Source organism: Oncorhynchus kisutch, linkage group LG14 (assembly GCF_002021735.2).
Source record: "Oncorhynchus kisutch isolate 150728-3 linkage group LG14, Okis_V2, whole genome shotgun sequence".
Lineage (NCBI taxonomy): Eukaryota > Metazoa > Chordata > Actinopteri > Salmoniformes > Salmonidae > Oncorhynchus > Oncorhynchus kisutch.
This window is the reverse complement of record NC_034187.2, coordinates 69,217,757-69,240,398: the sequence shown is the minus strand read 5'-3', so window position 1 is coordinate 69,240,398 and position 22,642 is coordinate 69,217,757. Positions and strand designations below refer to the sequence as shown.

At 42.7% G+C, this 22,642-nt stretch overlaps 1 protein-coding gene across 1 annotated transcript in view; it reads right to left on the bottom strand.

The window, feature by feature from the left end:
- Positions 1-22,642, bottom strand: part of LOC109904406 (CUB and sushi domain-containing protein 3) — a 657,725-nt gene that overhangs the window by 550,908 nt on the left and 84,175 nt on the right. Inside the window, exon 2 of the mRNA XM_031788837.1 lies at positions 18,422-18,644. Coding sequence (XP_031644697.1) covers positions 18,422-18,644 — 223 coding nt within the window. The remainder of the gene's footprint in view (positions 1-18,421; positions 18,645-22,642) is intronic.

Here is a 22,642-nt window from a genome sequence, read left to right as displayed (position 1 = left end):
ATACTGATGGTGAGTTGACGCTGATCTTATATTCAGTAGTTCTTCTCGACTGTATGTAATGAAACCTAAGATGACCTGGGGTACTAATGTAAGAAATAACACGTAAAAAAAACAAAAAACTGCATAGTTTCCTAGGAACGCAACGGCCATCTCTGTCGGCGCCGGAAGTAAGGTGTTGGTCCCTACAGAATGTTGAAGGATTGGCCCCTAAAGCATGTTCAAAGATTGGCCCCTAAAGCCTGTTGAAGGAAGGGCCCCTAAAACTTGTTGAAGGATTGGCCCATAAAGCATGTTGAAAGATTGGCCCCTAAAGCCTTTTGAAGGATTGGCCCCTAAACCTGTTGAAGGATTGGACCCTAAAGCCTGTTGAAGGATTAGCCCCTAAACCTGCTGAAGGATTGGACCCTAAAGCATTTTGAAGGATTGGCCCCTATAGCCTGCTGAAGGATTGGCCCCTAAAGCATGTTGAGGGGAAAAGGCCATGGCTCAACAGCTGGCATCTTGCAGAATGAGCCATTGCTCATTATTGCTACACTAACTAAAATGATACTGGCTACAGATTAAAGGGAAATTGAGAAAGTGGTTGATTTTTTATTACATTTTCAAAAGGCATAAGCCGCCTTTGTAGTAGCAAATATGAAAATACACAGATGGGTTTTTTGTGGCATAGCCATGAGTATTAGCATACCTGCTACGTTTGTTTTTTTCAACTTCTGTGATATTTAGGAAAAGCAGATTAGTTTGTTACGAGGCATAGGACGTCTTTAGCGATATTAAACATATGGGAATAAATTAATGAATGTGTGTTTTCTCTGTCTGCAAAAAAGCATCTGCTAGGCCCTGAGAGTGTTAGTGCACCAGCCCTCTGTCTGCAGAAAGGCGGCTGCTAGGCCCTGAGAGTGTTACTGCACCAGCCCTCTGTCTGCAGAAAGGCGGCTGCTAGGCCCTGAGAGTGTTACTGCACCAGCCCTCTGTCTGCAGAAAGGCGGCTGCTAGGCCCTGAGAGTGTTATAGCATCAGCCAGACACCTTGGCTTTAATTATTGCTCAGCTTTAAAGAAAGATTGTGAAACCTCCAGTAGAAACCAAAAGACCAGCCAGTGTCATCTGCATCTCTTCACACACACACACACACACACACACACACACACACACACACACACACACACACACACACACACACACACACACACACACACACACACGCACACACGCACACACATACGCACACACATATGCACTTACGCACACACGCACACACATACATACACACACACATACATACACACACACACACACTTTTGAATGTGAAAGCAGGTGAATCCAGGGCTCAGTTACATGTGGTCAAGAGGAGACCAAAAGGCAATGGCCTTCATGCTGCTGATGATAGTAAAAGTTACAACCTACTCTAAAAAACAATATTTTCGTATTGTTGTCCATTAGTTCACTGTTAGTCAAATCGAAAAAAAATGTGCAAACACTTCATCGAGGCAAGTTTTTGCTCTGTACTGAAAGTGCTCTATCTTGAAAACTGGACTGCTGACTAATGAACAAAATACCTTTTTGAGTGTAGTATTCCTTTAAAACTGATTCTAAGAAAACAATCTTTGTAAATCATGTTTAACCATATAGGTACAATTGCCTGTCAAACAACATTAAAACAAATCTGACAGCATGCTGTATGGTACGTAAACATGGTTGCCTTGCCATAGATCCTCTGATCAGTGATCACACAGGGAGGAGCCAGGAGACCAGTCTCTCCATCTGTTACAGTATGGAGAAAAACCAAAGCATTCAGCTCAAACGACACCACCACCACCGCAAGCAACTGAACATCACTAATTGACGATTTTACCCAGCTACAAGTATCCCCCGAGAGCGATTTATCATGTCTCATATCATATGATCACGTTCCATTGTGTTATTTTTCGACACATGCACGCACCCACATTCATGAACATGAACACATAGTGATGTGTAAAAATAGACAAGAGAAACTCAAATTAGCCATATTCAATCTAGCCCAGACCGGCCTCCACCAGCCTAAGTTACAGACCAGCCTGAGTGACAGACCAGCCTGAGTTACAGACCAGCCTGAGTTATAGGCCAGCCTGAGTTACTGACCAGCCTGAGTTATAGACCAGCCTGAGTTATAGACTAGCCTGAGATATAGACCAACCTGAGTTACAGATCAGCCTGAGTTCCAGATCAGCCTGAGTAATAGACCAGCCTGAGTTACAGATGAGCCTGAGTTACAGACCAGCCTGAGTTACAGACCAGCCTGAGTTACAGTCGGTGTGATCATTTGCATTCTGTGACTGTCGACATTTCCTCATGTCCACACGCTACTCTCTCTCATGAGCTTTCTCAAGGGGAGCAAAATGGATGTCCCGTGATGATGATTCATTAAAAAAGTTAATCAAACATGTACAGTGGGTTTGTAGCGGGGGCAGGCAGACAGTAAAAACAGAGTCCCAGTGTCACAGGGAGTTAAAAGGTGAGCATGTCATGGCCGCTTCGCATGCATATTTCAAGAACACAGGATCAAAACAAAATATTTAATTTGGGGCGGGCTTTTGCATAATGCAGCGATATCACTGGAACCGTGTCTATGGGAGATGGAACGCCTTTGGATCAGCGGTGTTAAGGAGACTGGCTTCGCACACGAGAGAGATGACATTCCGCAGACACTAATGCTTTTAGGAGGATGTACAAATGGGACAACAGCTAGCCTCGCTGTGCCCCCCTAATAATGACCGTGCCCTTTAAACAAATCAATTTCTAAAATGCAACACCAACAGAGGAATGGTCAGAAATAAATGACAGAAGAGCAATCCTCAGATTAAGGGGACATGGGAGTAATGCATGCAGGCACAAATATTACCCCAGTGCTGTTATTACTGTAGTTGTCTTAGTTAGCACCCGTGGGTGCCGTATAAAGGGCTAGGTTTATGTATTATTGTACAGCTCAGTACCATTCTGCACTGATTGGTTGGTTCATTAACACTAAGACAACATTAACATAAATGTTGGGGCTTGTTGAGTAATGTCAGTGAACCCCGTTCACTGTGGGGGCGAGAATGTTGCTGACACCATGGTTTTGACTCTGCGGCAGCAGATTCCCTCAAGTGAGATTACATGTAGCACAGGTTCGGCTTTGTTTCAATCGAGACAGCCATTTATAATTTATGGGCTTCTTGTAACATCCCAGAAGACCAAAATCCTCTGTGTACTGTCGAACTTGACCGATGCCTGTACAGTGTAATCTAATATAAACAGCTGCAACATCATTTCTACATCACATGTACAGTACATCATCAGGTTGGTGTCATTAATTAAAACTCATTTATCAACCACTCCACAAATTTCTTGTTAACAAACTATAGTTTTGGCAAGTCGGTTAGGACATCTACTTTGTGCATGACATTTCTTCCAACAATTGTTTACAGACAGATTATTTAACTTATTATTTACTGTATCACAATTCCAGTGGGCCAGAAGTTTACATACACGAAGTTGACTGTGCCTTTAAACAGCTTGGAAAATTCCAGAAAATGATGTCATGTCTCTAGAAGCTTCTGATAGGCTAATTGACATCATTTGAGTCATTTGGAGGTGTACCTGTGGATGTATTTCAAGGCTTACCTTCAAACTCAGTGCCTCTTTGCTTGACATCATGGGAAAATCAAAAGAAATCAGCTAAGTCCTCAGAATAAATTGTAGATTTCCAAATGCCTGAAGGTACCACGTTCATCTGTACAAACAATAGTACAAACACCATGGGACAACGAAGCCGTCATACCGCTCAGGAAGGAGACGCGTTCTGTCTCCTAGAGATGAACGTACTTTGGTATGAAAACTCGTAAACCGAGTTCTATGTCGACATAACCTGAAAGCACGCTCAGTAACGAAGAAGCCACGGCTCCAAAACTGCCATAAAAAGCCAGACTACGGTTTGCAACGTGCCATGGGGACAAAGATCATACTTTTTGGAGAAATGTCCTCTCATCTGATGAAACAAACATAGAACTGTTTGGCCATAATGACCATCGTTATGTTTGGAGGGAAAATGGGGAGGAACACCTCCCCGAGGAACACCATCCCAACCGTGAAGCACGGGGGTGGCAGAATCATGTTGTATGGGTGCTTTGCTGCAGGAGGGACTGGTGCACTTCACAAAATAAATGGCATTATGAGGAAGGACAATCATGTGGATATATTGAAGTAACATCTCAAGACATCAGTCAGGAAGTTAAAGCTTGGTCGCAAATGGGTCTTCCAAATGGACAAAACCCCAAGCATACTTCCAAAGTTGGACAACAAAGTCAAGGTATTGGAGTGGCCATCACCAAGCCCTGACCTCAATCTTACAGAACATTTTTGGGCAGAACTGAAAAAGCGTGTGTGAGAAAGGAGGCCTACAAACTTGACTCCAGCTCTGTCAGGAGGAATGGGCCAAAATTCACCCAACTTATTGTGGGAAGCTTGTGGAAGGCTACCCGAAATGTTTGACCCAAGTTAAACAATTTAAAAGCAATGCTAACAAATACTAATTGAGTGTATGTGAACTTCTGACCCACTGGGAATGTGCTGGAAGAAATAAAAGCTGAAATAAATAATTATCTCTAATAGTATTCTGACATTTCATGTTCTTAAAATAAAGTGGTGATCTTAACTGTCCTAAGGCAGGGAATTCTTACTGGGATTAAATGTCAGGAATTGTGAAAAACTGAGTTTAAATGTATTTGTCTAAGGTGCATATAAACTTCTGACTTCAACTGTTTAAATGGGAAACTGTAACATAATATGTGAACGATGCTGAATGGGTGTAGACAAAGAAGAGCTCTACAGTAGGTGTACCAAAACATTCAAGGGCCATTTTCTCAAAAGTGGGGTTACAAATGTATCAACTTTCATAGCAGAATTACTTTCCCATTGCTCCTCAACTGCTGTGTATGATATTTTGTAGCTCTGAGTCTCTACTTTAATCCAATGTAAAAAGCACCATTTCAATTGCAGCTAGACAAGACAAAATCGAGGTGGTGAGTCACATATTGGATAACAGTTGTCTGATTTCTTTTAGCCCAAATTACACGCAATAATAATGCATTTTGTGACCAAATTCACATTCTTTATTCTCCAGATCACATTATGCTATTTAGAACAGTTAGCCACTGTGAACCCTTATTAGTGCCCCTCACAAGGCATTTAGATCGCAACAGCTTTGCTGAATCATTAAAGTAGTTACAGTACCAACCCGTGGTAGGAATTGCCTCTCGAGGACCAAGAACAGGAAGTGAGACCACACAGGCACAGAAAATGGCACCTTCTCTTTTCACTTGGGATTTCTGTCCATCATCCATTTAACCTCGACCACCTCACAACACACAGGCCCGCGGCACACACACACAGACACACATCCCCACACACACACAGACACACATCCCCCCACACACACTCACACTGATGCCTATGGAGGGCCAGGACAACCACTCTCTCACCCTCTCCCTGGGGCAGGCTGTCCCTGTCCCTTAGCCCCTGGGGATAAGAGGCTGCTTTGTTGACATGGCCTGCCAGGTGTTATCAGTCACTTCCAGGGATGGAGGGAGGGCATAGCTGCTGGATCACCTCACCCTGACACCCTGGGGGTTCCCTTGCCTAAAGACACCCAGAGGGGATTATATATTGTTCAACAGGATGATCCATGGGCATTACAAACAGGGGTGACACCATATTATCACAGGGGCAGGAGGAGAAAGTCTAGCTACAGGCTATGCACACAGGACCTAGATGACCCTTCAACTTGTAGCCATCTCTATAAATGCCTGGTTAGAATCTGCCCATTTACATTGGAGTACATAGACACTATGGGCTACTTTCCAATCTATTAAATTCCATTTTCTATTCTCTCTTGCAGTGTACAAAGCTGTTCCCAAAATAACCTGTGTTAAAGTGGTATTTGTGCTGATGTCGATGTATAATGTGGGCTTGAAAGGGCTTGACCCTCTAATCATGAGACATTCATTTGAGCACCACAGGTGGTTAACCTCTGGACTTCACTAAGCGTCTATAGAGACATGAGCTTAAGAAGAGTGCATTATTCTTTGTGATAATGTCTTAAGGTTTTCATAATCCTTGAGCTAGTGAAAGGCTTTATTTCAATAGATGTTATCGTGGTGACATGGGGGAACCATAGCATAGGACACTAAGCACCCAGCCAAACACACAAAGGATATTTAATGTAATAAAAAAGGGAAAATCCCATTATCTAGGTAAGTGAATTAATGTCAATTTTATAAAAATAAAATATCACAATAGCCGTATAGCTTATTTCTCTCAGTGGGGAAAGCCTCGTAATGTGCTACGCTATAGCCTTAGATACAGTAGCTTACAAAATGTCATGAAGCTATACGCTGTGGCAGTAGATCATTAAAATGATACACCTTTGTACATATGAAGAGTTAGTCTCCCTACCATGACTATCATCAAAGATGGGATCTAATGCAGAGAGGGGGATGAAACGCTAGCTCCTCAAGGGTAAACATCTCCACAGCAGCTACTGTAGCAACGTGTCGGCAACCACCGAAAGTCAAAGGGTTTCAGTGGAGATTTTTATACCTATTATTGGCTTTGAGGGGGAGCTACTGGCTACTGGTGAGATAGGGATGTGGATTACGCCATGGTGTGGAAATATTTATCTTCAAACCCCCTAGAGTCGATGCCTGCGCCCCAGCGGAAAATCGAATTAACATAATATAAAAATCCCCATAAAAATCTGTCAGTTTAGAATACAAATCTGGCCTACAAACTATCATGACCCCTCTCTGAAAAAATTGGACTCAAGCACATACATGTTGGACATTTTGCTTCTCTAGGATGCCCACAGGCCTCACAAGGTAATAATTATGTGGTGGAAAAAGCGCCCAATTGTCATACTTAGGTAAAAGTAAATATACCTTCATAGAAAACGACTCAAGTAAAAGTGAAAGTCACCCAGTAAAATACTACCTGAGTAAAAGTCGAAAAGTATTTGGTTTTAAATATACTTTAGTATCAAAAGTAAAAGTAGAAATAATAAAAAATTCCTTACAGTGCCTTCGGAAAGTATTGAGACCCCTTGACTTTTTCCACATTTTGTTACGTTACACATCTAAACATCTAAACATCTAAACATCTAACATCTAACATCTAAACATCTAAACACAATACCCCACAATGATGCGTTAAAAATAAAAAACAGATATATCGTATTTACATAAGGATTCAGTCCCTTTGCTATGAGACTTGATATTGAGCTCAGGTGCATCCTGTTCCATTAATCATCCTTGAGATGTTTTTACAACTTGATTGGAGTCCATGATTTGGAAAGGCACACACCTGTCGATATAAGGTTCCACAGTTGACAGTGCATATCAGAGCAAAAACCAAGCCATGAGGTCGAAGCAATTGTCAGTAGAGCTCTGAGACAGGATTGTGTTGAGGCACAGATCTGGGGAAGTGTACTATTGAATATCCCAAGAACACAGTGGACTCCATCATTCTTAAATAGAAGAAGTTTGGAACCACCCAAATTCTCTGGTCTGACCAAGATTTAACTATTTTGCCTGAATGCCAAGCGCCACATCTGAAGGAAACTGGCACCATCCATACGGTGAAGTATGGTGGTGGCAGCACCATGCTGCCAGGATGTTTTTCAGCGGCAAGGACTGGGAGACTAGTCAAGATCAAGGCAAAGATAAATGGTGCAAAGTATAGAGAGATCCTTGACGAAAACCTGCTCCAGAGCACTCAGGACCTCAGACTAGGACAAAGGATTACCTTCCAACAGGACAATGACCTTAAGCACACAGCCAAGACAACGCAGGAGTGGCTTCGGAACAAATCTCTGAATGTTCTTGAGTGGCCCAGCCAGAGCCCGGACTTTAAGCTGATCTAGCATCTCTGAAGAGACCTGAAAATAGCTGTGCAGCGACGCTCCTCATCCAACCTGACAGAGCTTGAGAGGAGCTGTGTAGAAGAATGGGATAAACTCCCCAAATACAGGTGTGCCAAGCTTGTAGCATCATACCCAAGAAGACTCAATGCTGTAATCGCTGCCAAAGGTGCTTCAACAAAGTACTGAGTAAAGGGTCTGAATTCTCATGTAAATGTGATATTTCAGTTTTTTATTTTAAATAAATGAAGATTTCTAAAAACCTGTTTTTTCTTTGTCATTGTGGGGTATTGTGTGTAGATTGAGGGGGGGGGACTATTTAATACATTTTAGAATCAGGTTGTAACTTAACAAAATGTCTAGAGGTCTGAAGAATACTTTCCGAAGGCAAACCAGATGGAAGTGGTGTAAAAATACTTTAAAGTACCGGTTAAGTAGTGTCGTGGGGTATCTATACTTGACTATTCATATTTTTATCGACTTTTACTCCACTACATTCCTAAAGAAAATGAATTTTTTTACTCCATACATTTTCCCGGACACATAAAATAACTTCTTACATTACGAATGCATACAGTACTGTAGGACAGAAATGGTCTAATTCACACACTTATCAAGAGAACTTCTCTGGTCATCTGTACTGCCTCTGATCTGGCGGACTCACTAAACACAAATGCTTCCTTTGTAAATTGTGTTTACACTTCATCCTATAGAAACCTTCTGAATAAGGTTCTTTGTCATAGGCCATATTACTGCAAGCCAAAATTCCCCCTTGAATCATTATTTTCAGGTTACACTTTAGAATAATTAGAATTATAGCTAAACTTGACTAGAGGTCAGTATACTGTGGGGCGGCAGGGTATCTGTCATTCTGCCCCTGAACAGGCAGTTAACCCACTGTTCCTAGGCCGTCATTGAAAATAAGAATTTGTTCTTGACTGACTTGCCTGACTGACTTGCCTAAAGGTAAAAAAATATATATAAAAAAATAAAAAATAAAAAATACTAATGTGTAGCTCTATCATTGCATGTCCTAGAAGTAACCACTACTGTGTGACATCACATAATACCCTATTCTGTCCATCAGCTCTGCTTTGTATTGCTACCCTGTTTCCACCAAAGCCTCTTCTAGTGTAATCAGGTAGAGACAGGGTAAGGACAAGTGCAACAACGGTGAATGATCACAATGACACAATGGCTCAAGCGCAAGCTCCAACCGATGACTGTGAGCCAAAATGCTCTGTCCTGATTTCCACCAGGTTGCTTTGTATGCAGCTAGACTGTAGCTGTTTCAGAGCCAACAGCTCCCTCCCTCACTGCTCCTTATCTCCCTGCTTTACTCAAATACATTATGTTCGGTTACGCACAAGCAGCAAGCAACCCCCTGAAATAAAGTCAAGCCTTTACAAAGTAGCTTAAATAGGCATTTCTGTAATTGCTGGATGTTTAAAGGCCCGCTGTCAGAGGGGAAACTGGCACGGGCACAAACAGCTGAGGCAAAGCGATCAAGCGACTAAATATCTGAACGAAGGGTGGCTAATAGCACTATGGTAGAGTGTTGCTATTTAAAGTCTCAGACTGGGGAGGACTAGGAGATACCAACCAAGGTGACTGTTTAGGGATGTATCTTAGGTTATTTTCTACATATGTTAATACAACTTCAATCAAATGTATTTTATAAAGCATTTTTTACATCAGCAGTTGTCACAAAGTGCTTTATAGAAACCCAGACAAAACCCCCAAAGAGCAAGCAATGCAGATGCAGAAGCACAGTGGCTAGGACATAATTATGAACACAGAGGGAATAAAAGCTAGTCTATTGATCAGAAAGACCCCTTGCCCCCTTCATCCTTGAGGGTCATCACCCTTCCTCTGCTACAGTGTACATTAACATCAGTTCTATGACTGGATCGATAACCTGAACTTTTAACTCCAACTTGGAGCATTCAAAGTCAGACTTTAGAGATAGAAAGAGAGAGAGAGAGGCTGATAATGACTAGAAACAGCCTGACCACAGAGTCTTATAGCCACGCAAGGGTGTGCTGTGGTATACAGTGTTACACTCTGTGAATCTGAAGCACTACACACATCCACCACAGGATGTCAGTAGCTGAAGCCAGAGAGAGAGAGAGAGAGAGAGAGAGAGAGAGAGAGAGAGCAAGAGAGAGATCCTCCCTTTCTCCTCCATGCAGTCAGTACTTACTGTATTGCATCACTGTATGGAATCACTGTCTAACTGTGTTCACAGAACATACAGCCAATAGCCGACACGCATGAGTAGGGTTGCACATTTTGGGGAATATTCAGAGGTGGAAACTTTCTGTGGCAATTAACAGCAATATATGGAAATTAACAGGAATATATGGGAATTAACGGAAATATGTTGTTTTTTGCATTGGATATATTTAGCATATCATATGGAGACAGTAACATAAACATTTTACCTTATCAAAAGTTGAATCCTTCCAATAGAAATTTTAAAAACAATTCAGTTGAACTTCAATTAAATGAGTTGACTCTTCACATGGGATGACTTCACTGAACAACAAAAGAAAGGGAGTATCTCCCAAAAACGCTTTCAACATACATCTGTAAAATGATAGTCTAGAAACTAAAGCTTTGGTTGTCTTCCTCTCAAGCTTCCATGTCTTCTCGCTGGACCTCCTCAATGTCCACCTCTTGAACATCAGACACACGGTCACTTTCCAACCTTATTGAGGATGGCTCGCTGTCAGGCTCAAAATTCCTAAAATTTGCCCGGATAGCCACCAATTTCTCAACCCTTGTATTGGTCAGCCTGTTGCGTGAATTGTTGTGTGTGTTCCCAAACAAGGACCAGTTGCGCTCTGTGTTGGCTGATGTTGGTGGGATTTGGAGGATGATGGAGGCAACAGGGGAAAGAGCCTCAGATGCACAAAGTCCCTTCCACCATGTGGCTGATGAGATATGTTGGCACAACTGCCATATTGTGTCTCCATCCCAAAGCCCTTGCTTGGAAGTGTACTTCGCCAGACTGCCAAGAACCTTGCCCTCATCCAGGCCAAGGTGGCAAGACACGGTAGTGATGACACCATAGGCCTTGTTGATCTCTGCACCAGACAGGATGCTCTTTCCAGCATACTTGGGGTCCAACATGTACGCCGAGGCATATATGGGCTTCAGGCAGAAGTCTTCACGCTTTTTGATGTATTTCAGAACTGCAGTTTCCTCTGCTTGGAGCAACAGTGAAGTGTGCAGGGCAGTAAGGATTTCTTCTCTTACATCTGCAAGCAGAGTCTGAACATCAGACAGGATGGCATTGTCTCCCTCAATCCATGCAATGGCTACTGCTATAGGTTTCATGAGTTTCAGGCTGCTTAACGCTCTCCCAAAATAAATCATCCAAGAGGAATCCTCTTGATGGGGCTGTCCATATCGGCAGCGATATGTGATATGTGATTTGTGATATGTGATATGGCCATTTCTTGGAGAGACTCCTTCCCCTCCAGGAGACTGTCAAACAGGATGATTGGTGTTGCTGGGCAGCTTCAATGTGGTGCTCTTATTCTTCTCACTTTGCTTGGTGAGGTAGATTTCTGCTATAACTTGATGACCCTTCACATACCTAAGCATTTCCTTGGCTCTCCTGTAGAGTATATCCATTGTTTTCAGTGCCATTATGTCCTTGAGGAGCAGAATCAATGCATGAGCAGCACAGCCAATGGTAGATATTAGTAGATAAAGCATGTCTGGCTGGAGGGGTGTATGCTGGGCGAAGAACATTCAGATATCTCTTCCAATACACATTGCCTGTGAGCATCAGAGGTGAACCAGTTGCATACACAGCTCGAGCAAGACATTCATCAGCATTTCTCTGACTACATTCCTCCATTGAGTCAAAAACACTTTTGATTCCAGGAGGACCATGAGCTCTTGCTACCAATAAGGTATCTGATTCATCATTTTCACCTTGAATAGAAGCAAAGGGACTTTTGTCAGAGGTTGCTTGTTGTTGAGGGAACTTTATGCACTTGGCCAGATTATTCTGCATCTTCGTTGCATTCTTCACACATGATTTGGCACAATATTTGCAAATGTACGCAGCTTTTCCTTCTACATTAGCTGCAGTGAAATGTCTCCACACATCAGATAGTGCCCGTGACTTTTTCCTGTAAAGATTAGAAAAAAATTAGTAAAAAAAGAATATTAATATAAATCCATACATATACAGGTAAATAGTTAAGCAGTTAGATTAAACAACTCCTTTATAAGATACATTTCTTTTATGAAACATTTATGGAAACAGGTGAATTAGATAAAACTTACTAGCAGAAATTGTAAACAAGTTAGAACTAATTTAAACACAATTTGCTGTAGACTACTATTTACTAGTTAACAAAAAAGCATGCATGTCATATTAAATATATTCACCCCACTCAGAATTGTAATCAAAACTTACCAGAAAGCACAGACAGTGCAGTAGTGTGGTTCAATAGCATCTCATTAGTGTGCAAGATCTTGAGAATCAGCTGTAACTGTGATGGAAGAATCCACTGTGCATGTAGAGGGTTGCAAATTCCATTGAATTGGGGATAGTTTAACCAAAATATGCCACAAGTCCTAGAATTGCCTTGTGTTTCCCACCCCAAAAAATTCACTGTTATAAGCTAACTTTTTTGATTAATTTAATTCCCCAAATTCCCAGGCATAACTTCCCATGGAAAACGTCCGGAAATGTTCCAACCCTTTGCAACCATCCGCATTATGTAAAAATCTTTAAAAAAAACAGTTCCCCACAGACAGGCTTTAATAACAGAGGTCTGGAGAAGGAGAGGAGGAGCAGATAAGGCATGGTCCTGTGCACAGCCTTGCATGTCTTATAGCCTGGAAGCTGCAGCTGTAGTTATTATGGAGACCTGGGTGTGATGCAGGATGGTTCTGTTGAAGCTAAACTGCCATCTGTCTGTTGCATTGTCTGTCTCTCTCTCTCTCTCTCTCTCTCTCTCTCTCTCTCTCTCTCTCTCTCTCTCTCTCTCTCTCTCTCTCTCTCTCTCTCTCTCTCTCTCTCTCTCTCTCTCTCTCTCTCTCTCTCTCTCTCTCTCTCTCTCTCTCTCTCTCTCTCTCTCTCTCTCTCTCTCTCTCTCTCTCTCTCTCTCTCTCTCTCTCTCTCTCTCTCTCTCTCTCTCTCTCTCTCTCTCTCTCTCTCTCTCTCTCTCTCTCTCTCTCATTTTAGCATACATGAAAACACAAGGTGTCCCATGTTACACATTCAGACCCAGAGATCTGTCACAGAGAATATTTCTAAATCCACAATGGCAGTAAAAGCCAAGCATTCTGGGTATATGCTTGCAAATATTATACACATTCTATCTGGATATATGAGATGTATCTGAATGCATAGAATACATGTAGAAATAAAAAAATAGTAGATCTAATCTTCCACCTATTGTTTACATCTCTGTTAGTGAGCATTTCTCCCTTGCCAAGATAATCCATCCACCTGACAGTTGTGGCATATCAAGAAGCTGATTAAATATCATGATCATTACACAGGTGCACCTTGTGCTGGGGACAATAAAAGGGCACTCTAAAATGTGCAGTTTTGTCACACAACACATTGCCACAGACGTCTTAAGTTTTGAGGGGGCATGCAATTGGCATGTCCACCAGAGCTGTTGCCAGATAATATAATGTTCATTTCTCTAACACAAGCTGCCTCCAACATCGTTTTAGAGAATTTGGCAGTACGTCCAACCGCACACATAACCACGCCAGCCCAGGACCTCCACATCCGGCTTCTTCCCCTGCGGGATCATCTGAGACCAGCCACCCAGACACCTGATGAAACTGTGGGTTTGCACAACCAATTCATTTCTGCACAAACAGTCAGAAACTGTCTCAGAGAAGCTCATCTGCGTTCTCGTCGTCCTCACCAGGGTCTTGACCTGACTGCAGTTCGGCATCGTAACCGACTTCAGTGGGCAAATGCTCACCTTCGATGTCCGCTGGCGCGTTTGAGAAGTGTACTCAAATGAATCCTTGTTTCAACTGTATGGGGCAGATGACAGACGTATGGCGTTGTGTGGGCGAGCGGTTTGCTGATGTCAACGTTGTGAACAGAGTGCCCCATTGTAGCGGTGGGCTTAAGGTATGGGCAGGCATAAGCTACGGACAATGAGCACAATTGCATTTTATCAATGGCAATTTGAATGCACAAAGATATTATGTTACAGCATGATAATGCACGGCCCCATGATGCAAGAAGCTGTACACAATTCCTGGAAGCTGAAAATCCAGTTCCCAGTTCTTCCATGGCCTGCATACCTGGGAGGCAGGTAGCCTGGCGTGTAGAAGCAGTGGGCCAGTAACTGAAAGGTTGCTGGATCTAATCCCTGAGCTGACAAGGTAAAAATCTGTTGTTCTAAGCAAGGCTGTTAACGCACTGTTCCCCAAATGCCGGAGACGTGGATGTCGATCAAGGCAGCCCTCCGCACCTCTCTGATTAAGAGGGGATGGGTTGAATGCGGAAGACACATTTCAGTTGAATACATTCAGTTGTACAATTGACTAGGTATCCCCCTTTCTTTTTACTCACCGGACATGTTATCCATTGATCATGTTTGGGATGCTCTGATTTGACATGTATGACAGCGTGTTCCAGTTGCCACCAATATCCAGCAACTTCGCACAGCCATTGAAGAGGAGTGGGATGAAATTCCACAGGCTACAATCAACAGCCTGCATGAGGCATATGGTGGTCAAACCAGATACTGAATGGTTTTCTGATCCACGCCCCTACTTTTTTTTATAGAAGGTATCTTTGACCAACAGATGCATATCTGTATTCCTAGTCATGTGAAATCAATAGATTAGGGCCGAAGGAATTTATTTCAATTGGCTGATTTCCTTATATGAACTGTAACTCAGTACAATCTTTGAAATTGTTGCATGTTGCTTTTATATTTTTGTTCAGTGTAGTTGAACAATCAACCATTTTACCCATTCCACTGCTCTACCGGAACTATTTGGGGAAGTCAATTACTGAGCTAAATGTAAAAACCTTGTTGATTTTACAGGTTAAATAAATGAAATAAGTTTTTGGGTGGTTCGAACCGTTCTGTTCTGTTCTGCTAAATATACATTTAAATGACACCATTCACTGACAGCTCAATGACTAAGCACAGAAGCATGTCAACATCCCTTTAAAAGGGTGTCTGGTAATTTCTCGGTTATCACTATGTGTTATTATCTGTAATTACTCTATACATTCCACAGGGGCCGGAGCAAAAACCGATTGCCGTCTGCTTCCATAGGAATTCTCTCAGACACAAAAGACTGGAGGATATTGATGTTCTCTGGAAAACTAGAAGTCACACCACTGCACTTTAAATAGACAATGGGCAGTCTGGGTATTCTAGGTACTTCGTGACCACATTTAGGAGTGGTTTCTAGTTATTCTATATGCACAAGACTGACTCACATAAGTGATTTGTTGTATGTAAAATTAAGCTGCACCTACAGTATAGGAAGCAGCAGTCATTGATAATGCTGAGACACAGAGAGAGAGAGAGAGAGAGAGAGAGAGAGAGAGAGTGAGAGAGAGACAGAGAGGAGAAAGGTGCTATGAGCGTGTGTATGTGTGTTTATCGGCATGTGTACACGTGTGTGTGTGTGTGTGTGTGTGTGTGTGTGTGTGTGTGTGTGTGCGTCGGTGGACGATTTGATTCGCCGGAGCTGTTGTTTGCTGCAGGGCCTTTCATAAAGTCCATGTGAGTTGATTTATTCTGCAGCGTTCATTCGGAAGCTGATGATCAACCACATAAATAAGAAAAAATTATGCAAAAGCAGGTCACAGAGCATCGATCAAGAGCCCTCATCTGGAACATACTGTTTGTGTGTGTGTGTGTGTGTGTGTTTGTGTGTGTGTGTCCCTCCTTGACAAGGCCAGAGGAAAAGAACCGTGACCCTCTTAATGCACTCACATACCCTCCCAACACATCCTCACACACACACACACACACACACACACACACACACACACACACACACACAGACACACTAGAGGCACTTAGGCCGCCATGAACCCTTTGTTTTCACGGAGGAGAGAGCAGAGGCGACATAACATTCCTTACTGAAGTCAGAGATTCATTCAATTTACGCCAAAATAAAATACATACAGTGAGTGTCCAAAACATTAAGAACACCTTCCTGATATTGAGTTGCACCCTTTTGCCCTCAGAACAGCCTCAATTCATCAGGGCATAGACTCTACAAGGTGTCGAAAGCATTCCACAGGGATGCTGGCCCATGTTGACTCCAATGCTTCCCAAACTTGTGTAAACTTGGCTGGATGTTCTTTGGGTGGTGGACTATTCTTGATACATACAGGACACTGTTAAATGTGAAAAACCCAGCAGCGTTGCAGTTCTTGACACAAACCGGTGTGCCTGGCACCTACTGCTATACCTCATTCAAAGGGTCTTAAATCTTTCGTCTTGCCCATTCACCCACTGAATGGCACACAGACAATCCATGTCTCAATTGTCTCAAGGCTTAAAAATCCTTCTTTAACATGTCTCCTCCCCTTCATCTTCACTGATTGAAGTGGATTTAACATGTGACATCAATAAGGGATCATACCTTTCCCCTGGATTGACCTGGTCAGTCTATGTCATGGAAAGAGCAGGTGTCCTTAATGTTTTGTACACTCAGTGTATATTGTCTGTTTTCAAACTGTTATTAATAGTTAAGGTGTGTACACTCCCTCAATCCATGTCAGATCTGAAGACGACCGGTGCCGATGGCCATCAAATAATAACAATATGGGTAATACTTATTTATTTACCTAACAAAAGCAATCATGTATAGTCACTTCAGCAGAGGGAGGGAGGGAGGGCAGTGCTGGTTACACTGCCTCTGATTGCAGAGCTAGGGTTTAAAGTAAAGGAGCTATCAACATGCTATTTGTCTCTTACAGAGAGGAACACAGCCGAGTCAGAACGTGACCCACATACAGAGGCTCAGCCTGCCTGACTGCAAAGCCAGGATATTGTGTGTGTTTCTGACTGCATTATTTACTAATTGAACTGTTTAATGAAGCTCTGTTAAGTCTCCTCCCCCATCTGAGGTGTATAGCCACATTCCCTAGGAAGGAGATGAAGAGAGATCTACCACAGTAGAGAAATTACTTCTACATCTCTTTCTTTTTTCCCTTTGTTTTGATTTGCTGGTTTCTGATTAAATTAAAAGCGGTGCAGAGGTGGATGTTCCACATGGAAGGTAGTGCCAGCACAGGTGTGTGTTTGTGTGTGTGTGTGTGTGTCTTGGGGTGCTACCTTGGTGCCAGAGGATGGCAGACATCTGGAGGTAGACAGGCTTGGCACTGAGGTGCAAGATGGTACCCTGAAAAGGATCCCCCCTGCCCCCATGCCAACCTGGGCACAACAGCAGTAGGGAACAACACCACCTAGACTATCCCAGAGGCAGTGAGCATCTGGTGACAGCCCCATTTTCTGTACATACACATACACCTTTACATCTTTCTTTGGTGACGTGCCCCAATGACGGTGCTTATTGAAGTGATGAATGTACTGTTTAAAATGGAAAAGGTTCTATTAGCATAGGGTACGTCCCAAATGGCTACAGTACCTATTCACTATATAGTGCAATACTTCTGACTAGGGCCCAGGTCAAAAGTTTCACTATGAAAAGTGAACTACTAATATGGGACCATTTGCCATAGATAAACAAGACCATTTACTCTGATAACATTTTGACCTGCTTAAATCAAGGACTGGTCCGTTAAGGGAAACGAAGCTACAGCAAAAGTATAATCGGTATAATTCACACAAAGTCATGATGAAACCTGGGCTTTAAGCGGCTTCGTCCGTCACCAAAGTCCCCTTAATGAATGAAAATAATGTTCAAAGCTAATGCACGGACATTCCAATCAAACAGTGAATGTTTTGAATGGGAAAGTATCTGCTGTGTATTAGGACATGTTAATGGGACCCAGAGTAATTACAATAACCAGATAATTGGACAGAGCTGTTTAATTTCTCTGCCTTAATCACCTGGAGCGATTTCTCAGTGGCGGCTTTAATTCGGTCAAACTGCCAGAGCTATCTTGAGTCCATGTAGGCCACATATTACAATGGACTGATTGCGATCTCTTTCCCAGTGATCAAACGTATTCGGAAATGAGTGAACGAGTTCTGCCTCCTCCGACTGAAGACGCTGCTGACTTTCCATTTTAGATTAGAATGGACTAATCAGTTTATCCAAGACCATATCTTTCTTAAAGTCCGCTCTGCTCTGACGATAGTATTGCGTAAATTAACTCTGTAAGTTACAAACTCGTCTATCTTTTCAAATGTCAACCCTAAAACCGAAAATTCTAAATCTAACCAATGAAAGAAAAGGACAGCAACTTTTTTTAAATCACCGGCATAAGACAAGGATTCAAGGGGATGTAAAGGAACAAATATTTTTAAATAAAAATGGTACTCACCTCGTCCTGAAGTTGGCCGGATGAGGATGTCCATCATAAAGCGATATAAAGTCATACTCCTCCTCCACAGCGAAGGACTGAAAGACAATTTGAATTCGGTTTCCCTCCTCTGCTACAATAACCCATGTACAGTTTGCCCCATTGGGGTATCCATATGGAAAACCTGGGCTTTCAATGGTGCCATTCCGCCCTTTTAATGTCCCACCACACGTATATATGAAACCTGGAGAGGAGAGAAGAAAATAAGAGATTAGCTTCATTTGGAAGTATCTTTATAAGTGATTCACAATGCAGATAACAAGCAACACACATACTGTATGGAGTCAAGGCAGTATACACTAAATGTACAAAATATAAGGACACCTGCTCTTTCCATGACATAGACTGACCAGGTGAATCCAGGTGAAAGCTATGATCCCTTATTGATGTCACTTGTTAAATCCATTTAAATCAGTGTAGATGAAGGGGAGGAGACAGGTTAAAGAAGGATTTTTAAGTTTTGAGACAATTGAGACATGGATTGTGTATTTGTGCCACTAATAGAGGGTTGAATATTGAAGTGCCTTTGAACAGGGTATGGTAGTAGGTGCCAGGCGCACTGGTTTGTGTCAAGAACTGCAACACTGCTCGGTTTTTCACACTCAACAGTTTTGTGTGTGTGTCTAGAATGGTACACCATTGTCATGACGTTTCCCTCTTTGGGTACAGCATGCCCCATCCCCCTGCCTCCCCCTTGCCTCCTTCAACTAGGCTGCTGTGGTCAGAGAGAGGACGTAAATTCCTGAGGAGAGGATCGCCTCATGGCCACACAGTATAGAGAGAGAGTGAAGTTTCATAGAGAACAAAGTCATTTCTTCTACCTCACAGAACTTGAGGTCCGAACAACGTTTACGTTCCGGAGAAGGTATTAAAGATCGGTGAAGAATCCAGCTACGAACTGGTCCGTTTGTTACAGCTTGGGGAAGCTCGTGGGAGACGGTGTGGCCACATTACCATTATGCTGTTTATATAATAGCCTCAGATATGAGGTTTACATCTAATTGTTGTAGAAGATGAATGAGTGAGTATGATACTGTTTGTAAAATTGTGTAATGTGATTTTGGACTGTTTAATGAAGGAAACTTCAATTCCCTTTTGAGTTGAACTAAATCAGAGGACCACCCATGAGCCCAGTTAGGGTCAGGCATCCTGGGACAGCCCCTTTTCTGCAATTCCGCATAAAACCCCAATCTTGAGAATTTCTCAAACAGACCATGTTTCTCTCAATCACGGGAGAACGAAGGTTGCAGACCCTTGCTGAATCGTTTAACCATACCACGTGGTTAAACTCTTAGACTATCGATACGGACAGAATAAGAACAAGTTTTTGATATTAATTACTAGTCCGAAGCTAGGAATTCGGTATCATTGAACAGGAAGAACGACAACCGCCGAAATATCCATTCTACAACATCATGAATGAATGTATGTCACTCTGAACTATCCACTATAACCAAGACAGAGAGAGAGAGACGGAGAATTCTACAAAAGAAACAAACTTTTCAACAGTGATCAAGACGACACACTGATCGTAAATATATTGATTGATTGCAATTGTTCCTGAATGAGTGAGCATTCATGTGTAAAGGATTAGAATTTCAATTGTTATAATTATTGACTCTGTAATGACTTCTTAGTCGACCCCCACTTCCCTAATGTCTAACAAGCCGCGATGCCGGTTTAGCCCACTAGGGCACATTCTCCTATCATTTCTTGTAACCATATTTACTGTTTGTTTATGCATTTCTGTGGACTACTTAGTTAGTAATAAATAAATGATTTAAGACAATTGATGTATGGATGACTCACAGTGAAGACTGGGTTCGTGCAGATAACCAACAATTTACGACGTTTGGAATGAGACTAACGTGAGGTAAAATAACGAATTCATTCATTCGAAGACTAATTGATCAGATAAAATATCTGAAAAGTTATTTTAGGAAATTATAACTTTGTAATCTGAATATTTTCCTTGGTGCCCCGACTTCCTAGTTAATTACAGTTACATGATTAATCATTTTGATCACGTAATACTAATTACAGAGAATCTTTGATAAAAAACTAAAAGTCTTCATTTAATGATAGTAAAGACAAGACACCATCCAAAGGACACCCAGACAACATTGGAGTCAACATGGGCCAGCAGCTCAATATTAGGAAGGTGTTCCTAATGTTTGGTATACTCAGAGTAGTTATCAATATGCTAAAAGAGATTGAACAAAAAGCTGACTGAATACAACACTTTACCACCTAAACTACTAGACACAGATACAGTACATAGAATACTACAACCTTTGAAGAAATGAGGTACATTATATGGCAGGGGCCTGATCAGGGGTAGTAGTATTGGGTCTAGCAGCTGGCTCTTGCCGCATACATTCTCACAGACACACAGCCACCATGTACGGCATGGAGAGAGCCAGCAGGCCGCCACAATCACTCCCAGCATGCCGTCCCTAAACTATTAGTCACAGCTAGATGCACGTCCAACACCGTGCTGTGTGCTGTGCTTTACTTTGGAGGAAGACCTTGTCTATTATTTACACATGGAGAACTTACACAAACACCACTGTGGTATCGTTGCATTGCCTAAACACTTTCTTACGGTTCTCTAGGCCTGGTTTCTCAAGGGTAGGGAAGTAAAGGACCCATGTGATTTGCTATTCCAGTTCTTTATGACACTGGCTAGTGTTACCCTAGTGCCGTGTCAGTGTGGCCTGGGTCAGAATAACCCCGGGTCAGACCATTATGGAGGCATTCTAACTGAGATTACTGCTACCCGCCCAGCCTGCCTTAATGGCAGATGCACTTTGGCCAGCCCTGTGGCAGTCGTGGCATAATGGCTTCAGAATCGCTGGCCTCCAGATGGCCTACACAGACTCCATGCCACGATGTCCTGGCTGGGCCCTGGTTTTGTGTCGGCTCCATTGTCAACACGAGCCTCCCATTCACACCGCCTTTCAATGGAGTTCAATAGAAAACACTCAATGAGAGGCTGGCATTGAGACATATAATTAGAGTAATTCTCAATCAAAACAGTGGCCGATGCTATTTGTTTAATGGTATTATATTATATACTATATTGTACACACAGATATCCCTATTGGCTGGGTCATGCTATTCAATTCAAGGATCGCTGCTGAAGATTATGCTCCCCCGAAATAAGAAGGGACAGAATCAATTTGAACCCTGTCCAAGTCATTTTCAGAGGAACATAAATTTGCTGGCAATACAATATGTGTGTGATATGAAAGTGTTCCAGGGAGTCTCGCGGATGGCTCTGCTAGACGTTGCATGTAAAGTAGCAGCACACCGCAATAGCAGCAGCAGTAGTGGTAGCCTTGCAGTGCATCGGTTTCTCTTGGCATTGAAGAAGTAATACACTCAAGTGGTAATTTATTATCCACACTGTGAGAGGAATAGATCAGGGTGCCATCTGGAGAACTAGCTAGCTGCCATTTCACTGGCAACACTGGGGCCTGATAACTGCCCTGCCTTTCCTGCCTGTCTCCTCTTGCTAATTCTGCACCACTACCAATGAGATCACACACAAAGCACATCCGATCTCCATGTTACAGCTGTGTTAATGGTTGTGAACATAGCCTACATAATGAGTGCATCCACTGGTTCCATGTGGCTAACACCGTGTATTGTAGAGAGTATTTTCCATGCTGTTGGCTATGATGCTAGCACCTCTTTAGGGAGCGCTTTTGTGCATGGGATCATATACAGAGAGCTGCAGGACTTCCTGTTATGTTATCTGTTCTCTCCACATTGTTGAATATGCAAGCCCCAGTAGTCCCATCCTTTGTAGGTTAATAGGCTCTGTCATACCATATGTAAGACAAGACTTGTTCTGACTACATTAGGGCGGCTGTTGCTGTGGAGTAGGAACCACATGCGTATGATACAACAGTGTTTCCCAACTCGTCCTCCAGCACCCCCAACAGCACACATTTATGTTGTAGCCCTGGACAAAAATACAAAATATGTACTGCGACCTCCCGAGTGGCGCAGTGGTCTAAGGCACTGCTTCGCAGTGCTAGCTGTGCCACCAGAGATCCTGGGTTTGAGCCCAGGCTCTGTCGCAGCTGGCTGCGACCGGGAGGCCCATGGGGCGGCGCACAATTGGCCGAGTGTTATCCGGGTTAGGGAGAGTTTGGCCGGCAGGGATATCCTTGT